Genomic DNA, 20,390 nt, shown 5'->3' with positions numbered 1-20,390 from the left:
GCATGGACCCTTCTGACTGTTCTCTGAAGTAATCCTGCCCATCCTGTTTAACTAAGCAAAACTTTCTCACCTAGACAGAAACAATTCCACACCAAGTCCTTTGGTTCTGTCCTTCTTTTTACACAGGCACCCCAAGCCCTTCCAACCCAAGCCAAATCTCTCCTGACTTGGTCCCTGGGGTGGTTTCAGTGTGTCTCAGGCAGATCCAGGCATCCCTCATTCCTGGCTTTTTAAATTCCTTTGCTTTTGAACTTTACTCCTTCCTGGCCTCTCCTGTGGAGTCTTGAAGCGCAGAAGATGCGGGAGACCCGGACTCGTGTCCCCTCTCAGGTCTGCTGTGGCTCTCAGTCACGTCGAGCAGGGAAACCCTGCTTTTAGCCCCCAGCTGGAAAACACTGAGGACAGATGGAGTCTCTGGCAATGCAACAGCTCAACAGTAGCAAGCTACCAGTGAGCATATGCAAACCACATATTTTTCAAAAGCGTATTCACTCGGCTCATTTGGGGTTGATTTTCCACAGAAAATTCCTTGACACAGGCTAGCACTGCCAAATTTTAAGACCTCAGGGCAACAGAGCTTCTCAAATATAGGTCAAACTTATTTTTATAAAAACACAAAGCAATGAATCTTGCATTAGACTAATTTTTGGATAATTAAGAAAAAAAAACCACAAAAAAAACATTCTGACTTGAAATCCATATTCATCTTTGATTTCTGAGGCCATCAGTTTAAGGCAATTAGGGACAGTTTCAGGCTAAATGTAACATTTGGCAAAGCTCTGAGTAACTGCTGACACAGATTTAAAATCTTGTGTCTTATGGCACGTGCACTCACAGCTTTATCAATGGTGACTAACTTGGCTAAACCCTGATCACAGAATTCTTTCACAATTTCACTTTTGAGCAGTCACCTTAAATATCACAAAATGTCTAGCATTTCAGGGCTTTACTTCACCTACACTTTTTTTTTTACTTCACCTACACTTTTTTTTTAAATTCAAGCTTTAAAAGCTTCCTCAGATTTTCAGAGGATATTTTATTTTTTTTTCTTTTGACTTCCAATTAAACATAACAATTATTTATATGCATCTGCCAAGTTCCAAGTTCTTTCAGTAATTTGCATCTGTGTTCAACTATAAATAATTTAAACCTTTATGCCAGTGCATCATCTCTGATTCACCAAAACATGCATATTTACCAACACCTTCAAACTTATCTTCCATTCCTTTGCTGGAGGCTGCTGTCAAACACATTTAAGAAAATACCTTGAACTGAACTTTTGAGCAAATGTGAGGTTTAGGTTCAAAACCAAAAAACAGCTGCAGAACTGGGTTTTCAGTGGACCTTATCTGAAAACTGAAAAGGCTATTAACAACAAATTACATTTTTAAAGTAAGACACGAACACTCATCTACAGCTGGGGAAAAAAGCAAACCAACAACATTTCATTGCATTCCAGGTATGATGCTTTTTCCAAAGGAAGAAAATAAAAGCTTGACTCAAACTTGAGTACATTGAAACAGGACATAGAACTGCAGTTTCTCTTTCTTGAAAAATGCATGCCAAAACAACACTGTTTCAGAGAGTCACAGAATCATAGAATGTTTTGTGTTGGAAGAGACCTTAAAGAACATCTAGTTCCAACTCCTTCCTGGTCTGGCTGTCAGGGTCTGGGCTGCTTTGCTTCCTGGCATCTCCAGGGTTTTCTCCCAGAGGTCTTGCTTTTCTTATCCTTCATCCATTTTTCCCATTATCTCTGACTCCTTCTGTCTCTCAGAGCACATTTCCTACATTGTGACTTCATCACACACTTATTTTATAGCTTCAATTGCCAAATCTACTATAGATCTATCTTTATCGGAGTGGCACACAAATGCCACCAATTTTTTGTCACATCACTGGACGATGTTCAAAAGAATGGAACCAGAGAGGACAAGAAATCCCAATTCACCCTGGAGCCATATCTAAGGTAAAAAGCACAGCTCTGTTCCTCCTTCTCAATTGTTTTGGCTACTTCTTGCCTTGTGAACATGCCTGTGCTGCTCACACTCTGCTGAGATGAGCAGCCTCCTCTCACATTCAGAAATAGGCTATTTCAGTACTTCTGCTGTACTGTGGCACATGCTAATCCAAACCACTGCCTGTTCCCTCAGGTTCTAAAATTAGGACATATGTCCAGGACTTGAGCACCATACAAGAACTACCCAAAAAAAAAGAGTATCTGTGCCAAGCCCACTAACAAATCCCATCATTTCCCTCATTAAAAACTTACTGTTTGAGCCAACTCTATACTAAAGACTTTGTATAAAATAAGAAAGCAGAGAGCTGATTACCAGCTTTTATGATCTGCATAACTGAGAAGATGACTGGTGCAGTCAAGTATGGGTTGACAGATTGTTTCTTCACAGTGAAAGCAGAGTCAGTGGAAAAGCCCTTGGCATTAGATGACTCCTTCAGCAGGGAGAGGAGCCCTCTGATCATTCTGACCAGCTTCCACAATTACAAGAAGAATGAACACAGTATTTGATACAAGGAGGTCCACAACAAGTACTTGAAGATTTCAAGATGTAGCTAAAATAACTTCCACTCTTGAAACAAAGCCTCTTTCCTTAACTGTGTAGTGACTCATAGGGATGACACTGAGGAAGCCTTCTCACTGCCTGGAGAGGAAGGGGGAAGATGGACCTACACTTCAACTTTAGGTTCTGTTTTACCAAACCAAGGCTGTCAAAACATGTCCCATCAAAAGATGCCAGTCAGCTCTATCTCCCACAGACTCAGGAAATGGTTTAGCAACACTGTTCCACCACTGTATCAGCTCACATCTGCTTTGGTTACACATTTCAAAATTTGTGCTGGAAAAAGGGATGTAGTTCCCCAGAAACAAAAAATTTTCCATCTCATAGACAAGTTATGGAAACAATACCAAAATACAAGTTTAAATGTTCCAATTTTTTTGCTATTATTATTATTAGTATTTATTATTTTAAAGGTCTCTACTCGGGTAACATCTAGGAGTGATTAAACACTGAGAACTCCCACTTTGTGATAGAGTCACTTGAAGTCTAGATTCACTCAACTCTCAAAACTGCAATCTGGCTACTTATAGCTTAAATGCACACTTTGTTATCACATGTCTTAGCTATTATATTTAACAAGAAACCAAGTCACGAATTATGACGAAAAAACCTTAACACCTGCTATTTGGAAGAAGCTCTGCAAATCTTCCTCTCTCAAAGGAAAAAAAAAAAGTCGAAGCTTGCTAACTGGCATTTCAGTGTGTTACACAGTAAATTTTAGGGGGTTTTGTCAGTACTGTTGTACAGCACATGTACTTGTCTTTGTAACTATTTCCTCACAACTTTTAATAAACTCACAAAATGTTCACAGTTCACCCACAGAATGAAGTGCTGGCCTCTGGCTGCACAAATACCAGATTTTGACATCTCCTTAAAAACATTTTTTTTCATTTTACCTGAATTTGTCTCCTCAGCAGAAATCCAGTTTCCCTCCTGTGCTAATTCTTTTAAGAGTCTCCTACGCATTTGTCTCTTTTCCCTCAGCACATTTTTGAAATTGTTGATGCATTTGTTCAGGTAGATGGTCTCTGCGCACACCTTGTCAAGGCTCATGGGCCTGCACTCCTTTCCTGGTTCAGGTAGACTGTTCCCACCTTCTCCAAGCTCCTCAGGAGGTAACTGCTGCCTAGCAGGGATTTCACAGACAGATGATGGCAGCACACTGGAAACGGGAGGCTCATGCGAAACAGAAGAAAGACTGGAAGGAGCAAATTGCATCTGAGCAGATGCTTCACTGTTGACATTTGCGTTTGCCTGGCTCTCAGAGGACTGACTAGGAGGGGTTTCTGCAAAGTAGTCAGAGCTGCCACCCATACCTGAACTGGTCAGCATAAGCGTGTTGTCATCATCCATCTGTAAGCCACTATCATTTTCCAAAAGGATTTCAGAATCACTTGTCTCCAGTTTATGGAACACCACTTGCAGAGCAGACCTGAAGTGGTGAATAGCTTTCCCAAGCTTATTAGTGTAAAACTTCATGTCTACAAGATCAATGTTGTCCCGGGAGTGGTCAAGGAAATACTGGGAATTTTCCAGGACATCCCTAAAGACCTGATCAGTTGGATCTTGATCATTCAGGTCCATTTGGATCATATCTTTCAAGCTGTCACTACTGTCAGCCATTTCATCTGTTGTATGATCATAGCTAATGGTTGTCACCCCACTAGAAACATCTTCTCTTTGAACATCACCTTTCTCTGCACTGGTAAATTTGCAAGAGTTATCATAGTCTGTTTCAATTTCTTCTGTGGTTATCCCCTCATCTTTTTCTAGAAGTGAAGAAGAATTCTCAGTGATGCTTTTAGTGTCAAGCCTCTGCTCACTACCATTACTTGAAGCACACATTTGGCTTGCATGGCCTGAAGAGTCAGATGAGCAGCAGTGATTTCCATCACCTGATTTAGGTGAAGTGGTCTCCTGTGGAGGTTCAGCAAGGGCCTCACACATGTCCCTGTCATCTGAAGGCTGCTCACTGCAGCTTATTGTTTGTGCTTCCTTTCCAGCTTCAAGTATCAAGGTGTCTTCCTTGGTCAAGGCTGACTTCTGCACAGAATCAAGTCTCTCCCCTGCACACTCTGCTTTCCCACTTGTGCTTTTATACTTAATCTGGCATGAGTCCGTCTGATGGTGCCCAGCTGCATCAGTTCTCTGAGCTCCATCAGGATTCACCAAATTCTGGTTGTTTTTCTTAAAGCCAGACTGAGAAGAGACTGAATCTGTTTTCTGGCCCCTCTGGCCATTCTGCCTCTTTTGCTCCTCACTGGTAGCAACCCGGACCCCTGAGCTCTGCAGAAGGATAGATTTCTGTAAAATAAAGTCTCTCTGTTCACAACTCACAAGTTTCACAACTGCTGGTCTCGGCATTAATGGCTTGCCTGTACCAATATCTGACCTATAAGCATCTTTTATATACTTACTGCACTGAATACCATTGAAACAGTGATATTCAGACAAAAAGCTGCAGATAAGCTCTACTGTGTTTTCACCATCTTCCTCTGGGATGCCATAAAAATATAACACTGGTTCTTCCTTTTGTACCTCCCTTTTTGGCTCTTGAGCATGTGTACCCTGGGTTTTGCCACCGGAACCACCTTGCAGGCCTTCTATCTCGCTCAAGACAGTGTCCACGCAGCTGGAGACTTCATCCACAGAGCCTTTTATCAAGGTGAGGTGCTGACGGAGCTCTGCAATCTCTGTCTGGATTCGACTTATTCCCTGCAGCTCTTTAACAATATAATCAACCACATCAGCTGAGCGGTCTCTTGACTGCCTTCTACGACTCTTGTATGCAATGGTCTTTTCCTTGGGAAAGCGCCCTTGCCTTTCAGCTGCATCCCTCCAGCTCATGGTAATGCTCAGGGAAGAAAGGTCCTGCCCCTCAGACCCTCTGCCCTTTATTTCTGAAGAGGTCTGCGTGATACCATCAGAACTTCCCTGCGAGTCCTTCTTGTTCTGCTGAACTGAACATGGTATTTTTACGTAGCCACCCCAGTTCAATTCCACCTCACCAACACACACTTCACTCATTCCCTTGGAATCATGTCCTCCATCCTGATGAAAGTCCCCTCCAGCCATGGAAAATTCAGTGCTTGGAGAGCTCCTGTTGATTCCACAAACAAACATGTCTGATTCAATCTCCACTGGGGAGAGCTGGCAGCGATGTGCATGGTTTGAATTATCATCTACCTGGCCTTGGAGAAGCCTCTTCATTTTGTCCCGCAGAAACAAGTGGAGTTTTTGCTTCCGGAATTGCTTCCTGCCCTGCAGTTTTACAACAGGTTTTCTGTGCAGAAGTGAAAATTCATTTTCTTGCTTTTTCAATCTACTTCTAGCAAACATCATCAGCTGCACCTGTGTTTCTCATAGTGCTACAAGTTGCACAAGCACACATCAATCACTTCTCAATGCACAACTTGCATCCAGTTTTTATTCTGTCATGAGGCAGCTACCAAAAGAGGGGAAAAAGATATTACAGTTTGGTTCAGACAGAAATATCCGAGGTAACTTAAGCAGAAGAATAAAAAAAAAACCCAGAAACTAAAACCAGGAAACACATAAAATCAGACAGAAAGAGGATGTGCTATTTAAAATGTACAGACATTGTCTTGGTTTTGGCCGCCTCCCCAGATCAGGTTCTTGTTGTGTTCCTTACTCCCTCTTCTATTCAAGAGAGTGAAAAAAAAGAGGTCAAATTCAAAAAGCAATTCTGTGGCCGTTTTTCTACCAGGTTTGCAAATTAATCTCAAGCTTGAGCTCCTGGCAATTGCGCACTGTGTGATTTAATTACCCCCCAAATGCAGAGCTCTGACATTATAAATTCTATCCTTGCACATTTCCTCTCCTTTCAAGTTCACAATCTTCATCCTTTCTTCAAACCAAAGCAGAAATCAAATTTAACTTGGCGCAGTACCAGCTAGCCCACAGGAATTGCACAAAGTGATGTAAAGTGGCAAGAAGACTGCATGACAGATTTTAGGAGTAAAACCTTTCTCTATTTTAGTATTTTCATCTTAATATTTTGCTACGAAGCAGTAAAAAAAAAAAATTCCAGAAAATGAACTAAACAAAAAAAACCCCTCAACGCTTGCAAGCTCCCAAACTAACCTGCAGTTAAATATGCTACACTCAGCATATGCACAAACAGGCTGAGCTGACAGCATGAAGCTTCTGCATGTCACTTCTACTCCAGCTCTGGAGATTTTGCAGTTGATTATTTTCCCCAATTTAAATCCCCTCTCTAACGAGCGAAATAAAAACAAAAAACTCCACAATGTTAAGGACTTTAAACTTCCATGTGCTTTTACTGCCATACTTATTAAGCAACATACAGCCAGTTTTTTTCCTCCAGAGAGAAGGGAACACGAGAGACCCACACAGGATCCTCCTGGAGGCAAGGTGACTGGAGAACAAAACTGTATTTGATGATTCAGTTTGGACTTGCTGCCTGAAGCACGTATTCTTTCTCATATTCTTGTTTTATTTAAGACCTATGGTGACTTTCTTTCATTTTTATTGTTTCACTTTGTGGGAAGGAAGGGAGTGAATGTTTTTTGATCTGGAGGAAGCAGCATTGTAAATACCAATCCCTAGAATAAGAGCTAAATTAATATGCTATAAAAGAGGTTGCATCTGTGCTTCACGTTTAAGTTTCCTCATCAAGCATCTCAGCTAACTTCTATACCAAAGGCAATACCTTTTGTAGACCAAACAAATTCTCTGTAAGATTGATTATCAGCTTCTTTGAAGAAAGTAAGTTTTAATTTTCTAGAATTTTTCAGGCCATTGGTATAGAAAAATTAATTGGGATTTTTTGGTGGGGCTTTTTTGGTGGGGGTTTTTTTTGGTTGGTTGGGGTGGTTTTTTTGTTTTTGTTTTGTTTTGGGATTTTTTTGGTGGGTTTTGTTTGTTTGTTTGTTTAAATCTAACTATTTCCTTATAAAACAAGAGCTGACAAGAAAAATTTTCTCAGACTCTCTTCTTCCACCAGTTACACAGTTTAGACACTTTCACTCAAGTGGGTAACTGATATTTAACATAAAAAATCACTTCTGCACCAGTTGCAAGAAGTGAAGAAAGAAGAATTGCTTGGAGAATCTCCAAGAATTGCTTGGAAAGCAAGCAATTGGATCCAATGGCAGCGAAGAAAAAGAGCTCCACAGTTGTGGCTCCCTACACATGTTGCTTGAGGGTAGCACACATAAATGCTAATTTCAAATATTATCCAGCATATTGAACTCCAAGTGCTAGGAGAAAAGCCTACACATGCTTGTGCAAGGTTTTCCTCAGAAAGCTCAGTCTTCATCATGTTTCCTTCTGCATGCAGCTTTCAAGGCACCAGAGGGGCATAATGATAACCTTAGTTTAAAAAAAAGATCAATTCAAGACAGAGCTCACTCTCACTTCCTTTGTCTGCTACAACACTCAAGAGCAGCAGTTTTTTACAGAAATCACTTTTTCCTGCTGAAAACTTACTTCCAAGATTGCAGTCATTCCAAATCTGGGAGCTCAGTGCAAACAGTACAATGCTGTCATTTTTATTTACATAATAAATTTGTGGCATAGTTGTATGTATATATGTAGGTGTGTGTGTATATGTGTGTGTGTGTGTGTACACACACACACACAGGAGTATCTACTTCATTGGAGAATTCAAAAGCACATCTTTGATTTCAAGAGCTGACAAGCTCTTGAAATACCAAGCAGTACGTTTCCATTTTTCCCCAAGAAGGACAGAAACTGCTTCCTCCTAATCTGGGAACAAGGCCAGAGAAGAACACGTGGACAGCAGCTCTGGCTCAGAGGGAAGCCTTTCTACCTCTCTCTACAGTGGGTGGAAATGAACGGAAATCACTGTTTACCACCAAAGATCAAATCACTGCCCACTGAGTGGAATGCCAAGAATCAAGTAAAAGAATTGCCCTCTTTGTCCCTCTCCCGCATGCTTCCACCCTCCATTCCCCACCCCAAGCCCACGCTCACACCTGAAGTTCTAAGCATTCACTCATTCTGTAGGCTTGTCCCAAAGTGTCTCTGCACCTCCTGCCACATCCTCTCCTCCTCCTCTCCACCCAGGGCTGGGTGTGTGCTCCTGTCCCCTTCCACGCTCCAGACTAAGTGCTCTGCAACTTGTCTCCTATAAAGATCCCTTATTTCTCTGTGTTGTTTGTGTTAGAGCCATGCTCTTTTGTAGCACAGACATGTGAAGTGACAACAAAAGTTAATGCAGGTTCACCCAGGAAAAAACCCAACCTAATCTAGATGCAAATCCCTGATGAAGTCTTTTTCTCCTCCAGGACCACTACAGGAGTCACATTAACACATAACAAGAAATGAAGTCTTTTAGGAAATAATATTTGGATCCTGGTGTTCTGCCAGATGTTGCAAGCCTTCACTGACTACACACAGTTTTTTCTGACTGCCTTGTTAGCAGGCATTTCCTTCCAGGAGAATTCCATGCTCAGTTCAGTACAGCTGTCTCTGTACGTGCTAGAGAGCAGCATGCACAGGCACTACCACTTCTATGTTCCCCAACTTCCCGAAACAGAGCCAGCCTCAAGCTCAACATAAGGAATACATTACTGCTTTACTTGGCAATGTTTGGGTTATTTTGCTATTCCCATGAAGACAAAGCTGACAGATCAGGATTTTAGAGAGGGGAAACAGGTGAGCTACCACAAACACTGCACATCTCATTAGCTTATCACTGGACACACTTCTGAAATAGCCTTGTAAGACATGAAAAACAGATACTTTTCCTCTTGACATACCGATTTGCCATGACAACAGGAGTAAAAGCATGTCATGCCAGCATCCATGAATGAGAAAAAAAGAACATGAGAAATCCCACGAAGGAATAAAATCTAATTATGTTACCTCTGCTGATCAGCTGGGGATCAGCCATGTTTCATGCTTACAGCATAAAACAGAGAGCCATGCTCTCACAAGGGAGAGGGGAGCTGACTGCAACCTCCTCTGAGCAGCATCTTCAGTTCTGTGAGACACTGAACCAGCATGGTTCAAAGGCTACAAAACCAAAGGCTACATTGTGTGTCTTCAGCACTGCCCCACACTACAGCAGGCAGAAAGCACTTTGGTGGAAGAAAACGTGAGAGCACAAAAACTCTGCTAAAGTGATTATATTTATCTTTCAAAATCATAAAATCATTCTTTCAGAATCACAGATTTGTTTAAGTTGGAAAAGATCTTTAAGGTCATAAAATCCAACAATTTACTCAGCATTGCCAGGGCCACCACTAAACCATATACCTGAGTGCCACTTCTATATGTCTTTGAAATATCTCCAGGGATATTGACTCCACCACTCCCACGGGCAGCTCATCCCAATGTCTGACACTCCTTGTTAATGGCTATCTGGTTTTCATCACACTAAGGTTAATACTGAAATACCTTTAGACCACAGCATCATGTTAGAAGGTGCTGGCACCTCAGTGTAGATCTGGTATTCAAGGAACACAGAAAAGGGATATAAAAACAATTAACTATGATCAGAAAAGCATTTCACAGCAGCCTTTCTGGCTATTGACTCATGCTACTGAGTGAAATCTTTTTGATTTGATTATATTTGCAGTATCATCCACACAAAGTGGTATTGCATTACCTGTACTAGCAATTACAGTAGAAAAAGCAATAATAAATGAAATGCCTGATAAACGGTCTTGCTACTTTATAAAGTACCATTTAAACATGAAGAATACCAATAACTAAAATGCAGGACGTTGTGGGGAAAAAAATTTTGGCATTTAGAAGAGAAAGAAATCATGGCTAAGGCTGCCATAGCAACATCGCCCCAGCACTCAGCATGCTGAAACATTGACTCTTCCTGAGAATATTACAGGATTTTTAAACACAATAATTGCTGAAAGAATCCTAACAAGGCTTGACAGAGATATGAAGGGTTATCATCAGTTTTGCTGTTTGACTTCTGGAGATGAGCCTGCAATTTTCTAATTAATATCATTATATTTAATTTTGGGTTGGATCATACCTGAACATGGAATTATTGCTTTGCTGCTGAGAATGTGTCTTTCTTCAAACCTTCTTCTGATAATTAACATAAATTCTAACTTTTGAGTCCTAGCATGGATAATCAGACCAACAAGACACTGGCTGAGCAAACCTGGGCAGAAAGCATCAGAGCTGGAGAACAAAACATACTGTTGAGAAACACGTTCACCTCAGGACATTTAGGCTGAAAGTAACATGCAGAAGAGACACATGGAACTCTACAGTGGACTCAAGAGGAAATATATTCATGCCATTGAAAAGACAGTAGTTACAAAAGGATTACAATAATTTTACATAAAACTAAAATGTGAGGAGAACAACTATTACTTAGTCCCTTGGTAACCCTTTCACAGTCCCTCTACTGCCCAGCCTCAACACTTCCTGTTCAGGAATTACCGCATTAGCTGCAAAACCACATCCCAGCCCTATCTGTAGAACTTTCTTAAGTTTTTAAACACTTCCAATATATTTTACAGGCTGTATCTGTACCTACAGCATTTATTTCAATATAGCTAAGCAAAAACTATGACAAAACACTTCAATGCAATGACAGCCAGCCTTCACATCTGACACATTTCAGAAAAAAAACCCCTACACTTAAAACCTTTCGGGAGCAATTTGACAGAAATGACAAAAGGTCAGGTGAGGTCAATCAGTCATCCTCAGGGTGGAAAATTGATCCAGGGAACACTTCATATAACACAGTTCTGCACCTCCCACATCACAGTTATTTCTCACCTTTTACACAAGGCCTGCTGACCAAGGGAAAAAAAAACCCACTTCTGAATAATACTTTGCCTTACCAGCAAGTTATCAGGGTAGCTACTAAGTAAAGGAACAGTAAAAATCACAAACTATGAGGGTAGAACACCCACAGAAGTGTTGCGGGTTCGTGGCATTCACCAATGTAAAAGCTTCTGTTGCAAAACAGCATAAAATTAAACCAATGCAATGGAAGAGTATCACTGTGTAGTAGTTCGAGGAGATAGCACTTCCTGCCTTAACTCCTTAATACCCTCTTACAAATTTAGAGGACACCTCAGAAGTTAAGTGTGTCTCAGCTTTCTGTAAAATGGGGACTAATGTCTGTCATCCAGACAGCATCCCTTCTGTGAGCACAGATGGAGTGGGACTGAGACATCCAGACTTATATGTCCAGCTGCCTTGGGAACCCCTGGAGGGCACCTCAGCACCAGGCAGCCCTTCCATTCCTCAGTGCCTCAGTGTGCTCACTCCCTCTGCATCCTGCTATCCCAGCTTTTCCTGCAGGCTGGAGGCAGCAGTGCCTGGCACAGTGATGCATCGCCTGCAGTAACAAATGAGGTCTGTCACCACCTGGCAGCCAGGAAAAGGCGGCATCCGGAGACAGAAATAGGGGTTGTCCCCAAGCACAGAGGGAGGCACAGGCTGCAAGCTGCCGACCATGGCAGTGCAAAGGCTCATGCGTGGTGAGCAGCAGCTAATCTGAGGCACCCACCTAGTTCTGAGACAACCCTGTGCTGAGGAAAAGGCAAAAAGGGATAACTGACTACTGAAAACAGACATCACAGCTGCTTCTGTCTATCTTATGTAAAAGTTATTTCACTTCCTTCCAGAAAAGACAAAACCTGAGCAGCAGCTATCAGTAGATAGCAAATGGGGAAATAGTTAAGTTCAACAGTATCCTGAACTGAGTAGTTCCAAAGCATGAGGGTTTTGTACACAGTTGAATCAATCAGTAGATGGCTTGCCCATGACAACCTAAAGCATTAATTGTTCCTTAAAACAGATTTTATCCCAAATCAGGATCCTAAGAACAAAGCATTATATTGAACACATGGGGCAGGATCAAAGAGCAACTTCTTGTTTAAAGGAAAAAGCTCCAAGAACCGAAACAAAATTATCAGGGCATGCTGACAAGTTCACTGGCTATGGAATGAAAACTCTAGAAATGTCTGCCCGACTTTGGGGAAAGGTTTCTGATTATTCAGCTATCTCTAACCAGAAAGAAAACAGACAAGACTGGCAGTACAAACACAGTACCTCTGGCTTAAATAAGGTTTGCATGCACTGTTACCAAAATGCTGAATGATGCTAAGAGCTCTGCCTAGACTAACAGAAACAGAACGTGCTGTGCCTCTCCTCTACTTGCAATCCAACTTACAGCCCAATGCTGAACTACTGCTGCACCAACAGTGTGAGTTGTCCAAGTCCTGCATTTCTGACAAGAACACCATGAACCACACAACAGTAAGGATTTTCTCAAAACTATGATGACTCACTGATGATGTTTGGAGCTGGTTTTTCAGGTGACAGTGCCTCAGCTCACAGGGACATTCAGGCAGGGGGAGGCACAGGCAGCACTCACCAGTACAGGGTGATGAATTAGGAGAGCCTACTTCTGTTGTCAGGCAGCGAGAGCACAGCCCTGGTACAGACTGGTTCTACACAATCTTACTCACTGACTGTGACCTGTTCTGCACTCCCTTAGGACAGACACTTGGCAGTGTTCAGCCAGGCTGGATGAAGGTACCATATGCAGCAAATGGAATAATTAGGGTTTTACAGCTCATGATATTAAAATGTAGCACGTGGCAACTAAAATCCTCCTGGGTAAAAACTGCAGCTTTACTTCTATAAGCTCTCTCCTTTTCATCTCAGGGACTGAGGACCTTAGCATTCTGTATTAAGTCTTTAGGTTTATCCCCAAAAGTCTCACTCCATTAGCAAAAGAAACCTGCCCATATAAATGGAATGAAAACTGAAAAGATATCTGAAAACAGTCACACCATCTGCTCTGATTCACGAGCTTGTACAGCATTCTCATCACTCCTGCATGCCAGTCATTCCATCTCATCAACTCACAAGCTTCTCAGCACAAGAAATCAGGCCAATGACAAATACGCCGAGTAAAAAAAACCCCTTTCTAACTGACATTTAAGTAAGAATCAAAGTAGTAATTTATTACTTCAAGTTATTTGTTTCTCAAATGATCAAATTTAAATTATCCCTAAGCTCCTTTCCCTTTAACTCTTCTTCCCATAGTGATTTCAATGTCAAATTCCAGCTGAGATACAAACCCTCCTTACAGAGAAGTATGAGAAGTAAACACACACAACCTCAATTATATCAGTCATAAGAAATCTACAACTAGTGTCTAATGGGTGAAATCAAAAACTAAGAAATAGAGCATACAAATGAACAAACTAAGTGTAAATTGTTTTACAAAGCACATTTTTAAATCCAGTCAGCTTCCAATGGAGCTATTGTATTGCTAAAGTAAACACACACACATGCACACAGAGAGCTCACTCTAAAAATAAAGAGCAATTCTCCTTGGTTGCTGCCTACTTGCAGTTTATACCCAGCCACTTCATTAGTTCCAATCTTTCACTTACCTTGCTGCTTCAAAATAAAACAAAATATTAAAATGTAAAGGAAATTTATAGAATTAATAGAAAACTACAGAATACAACAGCTTGCTCTCATAGAAAATACAAGTCCTGAAGGATTCCTAATGTTGTTAAAGGTTCACCAGATAATGAACTTTCACTATGGAGATTATCAACATATTGTTGGTGTCCCATCTGAGGTATCAGGGAAAGCAACATTAAAGGCACCGAGAGTTTCCCATTCCACAGCAGCACTAGGATGAGAAATCACGTAAAGTTGAAGGCATGTTGAAGGGAATAAAAAATGCAAACAGCTACTAAAAAATCCAAAAAGCAAAAACCAGCAGAAGCTAATGATTGCAAAAGCTAAAAATGCAGAAATCCTTTTGGTTTCCAGGAGCATCCCTCAACAGAAATCCTTTAGTTCCCCACCACAGTGCATCTTTTCCCTTTCTCAGGCTGTACCAAGTACAGTTAAAACTTCATCCTTCTCTTCAGATGTGACTCAACAGAAAATATTGTACTTCAGAGGCAGAGAGAAAGCTGTGCAGCTACTTTACTCCTCCTCGTCAGCTGCCTACTGCCTAGCTCCTCACACACGCAGCCTCCCCGCTTCACTCCTCGCCTCAAAATGATTCTCCACTTTATTATCCATTCAGAAGGAAATACGAACTGATGGAGCCAATCTGACTAAAGACAAAACGCACTCCTTTGGCATTATGAGAGCAGGCAGCGCAGCGCAGCGCGCGGATCTCTGCTGGAAAAGCGCTCTGGCATCCAGCGGGACTGTGGAGAAGGGGGGCTGGGGGAAAAAGCCCTGGACTCAACATAATTAACCAGCTCCAAGAAGATTTTTTTGCCCAGCTCTGAGATGGAGGTTTATTTTTATCTCTCCTGTTCACCCCCTGACTAACCCACAAGATTCAGCTATGCCCTTGCTGAAATGAATCCAGTTTCCAAGGAAGACTAGTACCAGCTCTGTTACAAGTGTGGGGGATTGAACACCCGTTGATCTCTCATTTCCCAAAAATAAAAGTCACATTGTTACATAAAAGAATGACTGCAGAAGTGTTGTGCACAGAATCAGATCCACTCACGTTGTACTGACACTTCTCTCCTGGGAGTGAGCAGCATCAGGCACTGATCCTGCAAGAAGTGCCTGAATTAAAGGCACCATTCATCTGCCCCACAACCTGCTTCAGAGGCATCTAATAAACTACCACTGAGAAAACCTCGCTGGCCACTTGATCCAAGTTCATATCCCCCTTCCCACAAATGCTCCCTTTATCCTCTCCCCCCTCTTCTTGCACCCAACACAAACACCCACCTCCTTCCCAAATACTGTTTCTCTGCCTCTAGCATCAAAGGCACTCTGTGAGTGCTGGTGTTGCTCAAGAACAACTCACTGCATCTTTCAGAACAGCATCTTTTCACAGTGTGGGGTGGGATTTTGAAGAGGCCTATATGACTTAGCTGTGGAAATGCCACTATCCTCCCATCTGTTCAAATACCTCCTACCTCCTCGTGAGCCAGCCTTGCTGTGAATGATACTTCCCCTTCAATATCTTACCTACACCAATGTCAACTTTTATTCACCACTTCTTCCACAAGCATCCCCATGCTCCCCATCCTGCCCTCTCCAGGGGCAAGGGCACCATCCAGTCCAGGAATATATCCAAATGCAGTGGATATTGTCTTGGCATTGTCACCATCTGCTCCCACAGCTCCATCCCAGCACCCTGATGTAACAGCCAGGCTGATGTCCCTGCTCATTTGTTTGTTTTGGGTAACAACTTTCACATATGAACTAATGTCACAGTTCACAATACTTTGTCTCAGCAGCACCACTGGTGAACTGTATCCCTGTTCCTTTCCATGTGCAGCCACAGCACCGCCCCTTTCAGCCAGCCACAGAAATCATGCCACCAACCTCCTTTCAGATCCTCTGAAAGGCTGATGTTCCTCATGGTCACTCATATCCTCCATCTCCCAGAACACCCTCTCATTTTTGCTCTTTCCCTTGCTGCAGGGCAGGGAGTATAGGTCAGATTTTGAAAAGTGATTTAGCTTTAAAGGATTTTAAGAGTCTGACCCTGAGCATCTCATTATATGTTTGCATTCTGCCAGGAAAGCAGGGTTCCTGCCCAACTGAGAGCACTGAGTCCGACTGCAATAGGAATGATTCTACTAAACACAGCAATTATAGCCCTTAAGCTCAGAGCTGAAGCTCTGCATCAAATTCATCCACATAAGGATGAATTGTGCCCAGCTGAGAAAATAAAATCCAGGATTTGAACAGCACTTAGAATCTTCAAAGCTCTGCCTATGAGTAAGATGAGAAAGATCTTGAAAAGAGGTCTCTTACATAGCAATAGTTTAAAAATAAAATAGTAGGTATCCACCAAACACTTTTTTATTTACATTAACACTCTACCTGAAGTATTTAAAAGCCTCACAGGTTTTTAAATGCTTTACTCTTTCCAAGGATCCTACTACAAGTGGAGCCAAGTCATCTTGCCATTACTGCCTCGGTCCCTCCCATCTTTCCTTCCTTGGTCTATGCCCATCCCTGCAGCCATTAGTACCAGACAGTAACACACCAAAGTCAAAAATGTACCAGAGTCAAACAATACTCCAGCCACAGTTCCTGAGACACAAAGAGCCCGTGCAAATTTCCAAACACTGCCGCATAAAATACCAATATTCCCATGGCTGTCTTACAGGAACAGGAGAGAAAAACACATGGAAAAGTGAGCAAGACTCAATAAACAGAACAAGGGGACATTACTAAAGGAGGTCATGAGCAATGAAGTGCTGGGAAATGTCAGTGCCCTTACCACAGCTCACAATGTGGCTAAAAGAGATAAAAAGACAGGTGCCCTCAGAAAAAAGGAAGATAATACCTTTCGAATAATTACAATCCCTTACCTAATGCACAGGATATTGAGACAGACTCTGTTTGTCAGAGATTTTTTTCTGAAATAATTAAGATAATTTCATCAGTAAAATAGGCATGACTTGCACATAAAAAAGTCTATGAGAAAGTGTGTGCTTTACCTTAAGGCTCAGAGCACTGAGTTATTTGCTTTCTGCTAGAGAAATAAACTTCCACTTAAAAATTTAAATACTTCTTACTGCAATTTTTTAATTCACCAACAGATTTTAATTTTAGGTTGAGCCAGCAGGGAATTATTAAAACTGATAAAGCCTGGCTTAGCTATATAGGCCAAATGCTTTGATGTCTGCGAGGTATACGTTACCCTTTCTTCTTTTTTAATCCTCATTATCTATTTCATTCCAACTTTCTGTAAAGTACTGAATTACTGATAAAATTGTAAAAAGTAAGCAATTCCTTCATGAGCACGAGTGGATTAACCAAAGGAAAATGAGCACCCTTCAAGCACAGGTTCAGCTCCTCCCTCTCATACACTTATGCTCCTTCTGCCTGCAGGTAGACAAGCAAGAACATTTCTGCTTGGTCTGGGGCAAGTAGAAAAATGAGTGGCTATGGAAATTAGAGGATAAAAATGTTACACAGAGAGATGAAACAAAGAAACAAAGTGGGGGAAGTCAAGCCTTTCTCCATTGACTTGTCTGTCTTGTCCAGAGCTACAGGGAAAAATGCCCAACTCACTCTCAGGTTTAATTCATCTCACAAATGGCCTTGGACATCTCTGAACCAAGAGCTTTCTAAAACTCGTTTTTTATTTCACCGAGAAAAATATAAGAATCATCTGTCCCAAGTGACACTGCCTGCTGCATCTCCCTGAAGACAGAGTTCTCGGTAAGGCAGCCTGAGATCAGTGCTACACTAGACCTCACAAGCTCAAATACAGAGAGTAAAGTTTATCAATTTATTCAGCAGTGAAAACATGCTATTTATTATCTTCTTCAAACGCGCAAGAAGATTAAATCAATCAGCAGTCTAAAGACGAAGTGTTAATGAAAAAGCAGTGACCTCCCGCTGTTTGGCAGCTGTCCTCAATGAATACCATCTCTGAGGAGCTGTGGATCACACAACCCAAGAAGTGCTGCTGAGACAGAACCTGGAAGAGACGAGACTGTATATTCTCAGGCATTTCAAGCTGCCCTGTCAATGATGCTGCTGTCATTACAGTAGCTCCAGAATACATTCATGAAACACATACTTAAGATGTTGGTGTCAGATGAAAAAACAAATTTAATAAAGTGCCATTCAAACCACTAATGGCTTTCTTTCCCCTCTAGGAAAGGCTAAGGCAAGGGCAACATACAAACCTGGAAGGGAAGAAAAGCACAGGTACCTCCCACAGCACCTCGAGCACCATGGAAACTGATAATGGCCTGAAATTACATTGAAAGACTTAAAGAAAATGAAGGAGATAATCTACCCCAAAGTTTCCAGAGTTCTCACCCTTTGAAAAGTTTATCTTTTCCTCTCATACAAGCTGAATTATTTTCTTTATAGAAAGACAATGAGAATGGTACTCGCTCATTGAAAAAAAAAATGCTACAGACCTTTTACTTTATTTTAATACAGAGGTATTAGGAATTTTTATGTTCCAAAGACACACAATCTCAGTTCATTTCTTGTGAATGGCTGAGACCAAACCACTGGCTAAATTATCTACAGCAAAGACTTTTACACTCTGTATGTTAACATCATCCGACTGTAAGGACATCTGCTGAACCTTGAGATATCAACATATATGAACAAGTAGAAACAAAGACTTTCACATACCTGAGAATGAAGAGCATTTTCACAGCCAAAAATGTAATAAGATTCAAAGAGTTGGATTTTTGTGAGGTTAATTAAAAAAAAAAAGGAATTAACACAGAACTGATATTTTTTAAGAGCCACAAACTTTACACTTTCACAGTTTAGGCCAATCTTTATCAGTCACGGAGTAATTAGAGCCCTTTAAGTTGCCTGCAATGCATTCTCCCATCTCTGTCCCTCTGAGGCTGCTGCTACCACACCACTCAAAAAACTCCTCCAGAAGCTGAACAGATCTAGTCTCACATGAGAAGTCTTAAGGTGTAAAGTCCTTAAGAGTATTGGTCATAAAGTCAGAAACCCTCATATTATCATCCTCTATTTAATTTGTTTACAGCCATCATTATTATTTTGGCAATGCCTTTCCTCAGAGATGTGAGGCAACCTTTAAATGCAAGTGCTAAACCTGCTCATCCCTTTCTTGTCTTGATGAGGATGTTTGCACTTTTGATTTTGGGACACAAAAAAACCCCAAACACTATCAGCTCTGCACACTTCACAGAAAAGGCTATTTTATTTCTCATTCAGTAGGCTCCAACCACTCTGGGGCACAAACAAGCCTTGGTTCCCAGACACCACGCTCCAGTCAGAAGCTGTCGCCGACACAATGCCAACCCCACTCGTCACAGCCCACACCAGCCTTCAAAATCACGGTGATGAGACTTTAAAAGCAGAGCTGTCTCAGGTGACAGGCTGTGGGAAGTATGTTGTCTCCTTGCCCCAGCAACGACAGATATAAAGCCTTCTTTACATACTCCTGGAAACATCAGGATAACCCCAGAGCTCTTGTCCTGGGTTTTGGCTGCCCATCTGAAATTACAGAAGCTGTTCTCCAGCTGAATAATCATTCTCCACTTTTCACTATGAAGTACAATTAGAAGACAGACTCTTGAACAAATGATGGTGCCTTCTGCAACTCAGACGACTTGAAACTTTTAACCAGCTGGGTACCCCCTTTCTGAAAACAGTTATTACCAACTATTATGCTGGTTTTCAGACTGGAGTCAGCTTAAGTACCTTAAGTCAACAGGCAGTGTGGAAGCATTTACAGCAGAGAAAACTCTCCCTCTGCTGCCTCCTCCTTCAAATTACATGTCTCTCCCTCCTAACAGCATCCAAAATGTAAGGCCTTGATATTCTACGAAATTGGAAAATTACAATCAATGCGTTAATTGCACATCTAATTAAATAATCAGCATCCCTAAAATGCAAAGGCATCTTGGGCACAGACATGTGCTGTGTGTAGAAAAACCTGTAATTATACTCTCAGTTGGAGCTGTAATTGCTTTTTTTGATCAAGAAACCTGGGAATGAAAGGTTGCAAGATTATATGAAATGTAGACCTCAAGCAGACATAACAGCTTTCCAACATTAACTTGAGGCAAGCACAAGGGAAGTAAACTATTCAGCATTTCTATTGTAAATACAGAAAAAGAAATAACAGATTTAACTTGCAGCTAGGTTAGACACCTGGAAAAGCTTTTAATCAGCAGTGAGCATAGATTATCAAGGGAAGCTAAAAAATCTCTTTCCCCAGAAGGTTTTAACCAGTGGAAGTGCACACATTTTTACGGATGATTTTGAAGAAGATAGATGGTCTAGTTAATCTCTTCACATCTCAGTTTTATGGCTCTTTATCCTTCAGAGCCTACCTGAGAT

At 41.5% G+C, this 20,390-nt stretch overlaps 1 protein-coding gene across 8 annotated transcripts in view; it reads right to left on the bottom strand.

The window, feature by feature from the left end:
* UNC13B (unc-13 homolog B) overlaps window positions 1-20,390 on the bottom strand; it is a 207,347-nt gene that overhangs the window by 92,816 nt on the left and 94,141 nt on the right. For 2 of the 8 annotated variants that reach the window (XM_064405322.1, XM_064405326.1), the window contains exons 1-2: window positions 13,982-14,856; window positions 3,476-6,024 (exon numbers count right to left, since the gene is read on the bottom strand). The exons of 4 other annotated variants lie outside the window; for them this stretch is intronic. In XM_064405322.1, the coding sequence (XP_064261392.1) occupies window positions 3,476-5,921 (2,446 nt within the window). In that variant the 5' untranslated portion in view covers window positions 5,922-6,024; window positions 13,982-14,856. Of the gene's footprint in view, window positions 1-3,475; window positions 6,025-13,981; window positions 14,858-20,390 lie in introns of those variants that run through there. 2 more of the 8 variants (XM_064405323.1, XM_064405324.1) reach the window with 2 other exon arrangements.

The sequence above is a fragment of the Passer domesticus genome, chromosome Z (genome assembly GCF_036417665.1).
Source record: "Passer domesticus isolate bPasDom1 chromosome Z, bPasDom1.hap1, whole genome shotgun sequence".
NCBI lineage: Eukaryota > Metazoa > Chordata > Aves > Passeriformes > Passeridae > Passer > Passer domesticus.
This window is presented reverse-complemented; position numbering and strand designations above follow the sequence as displayed.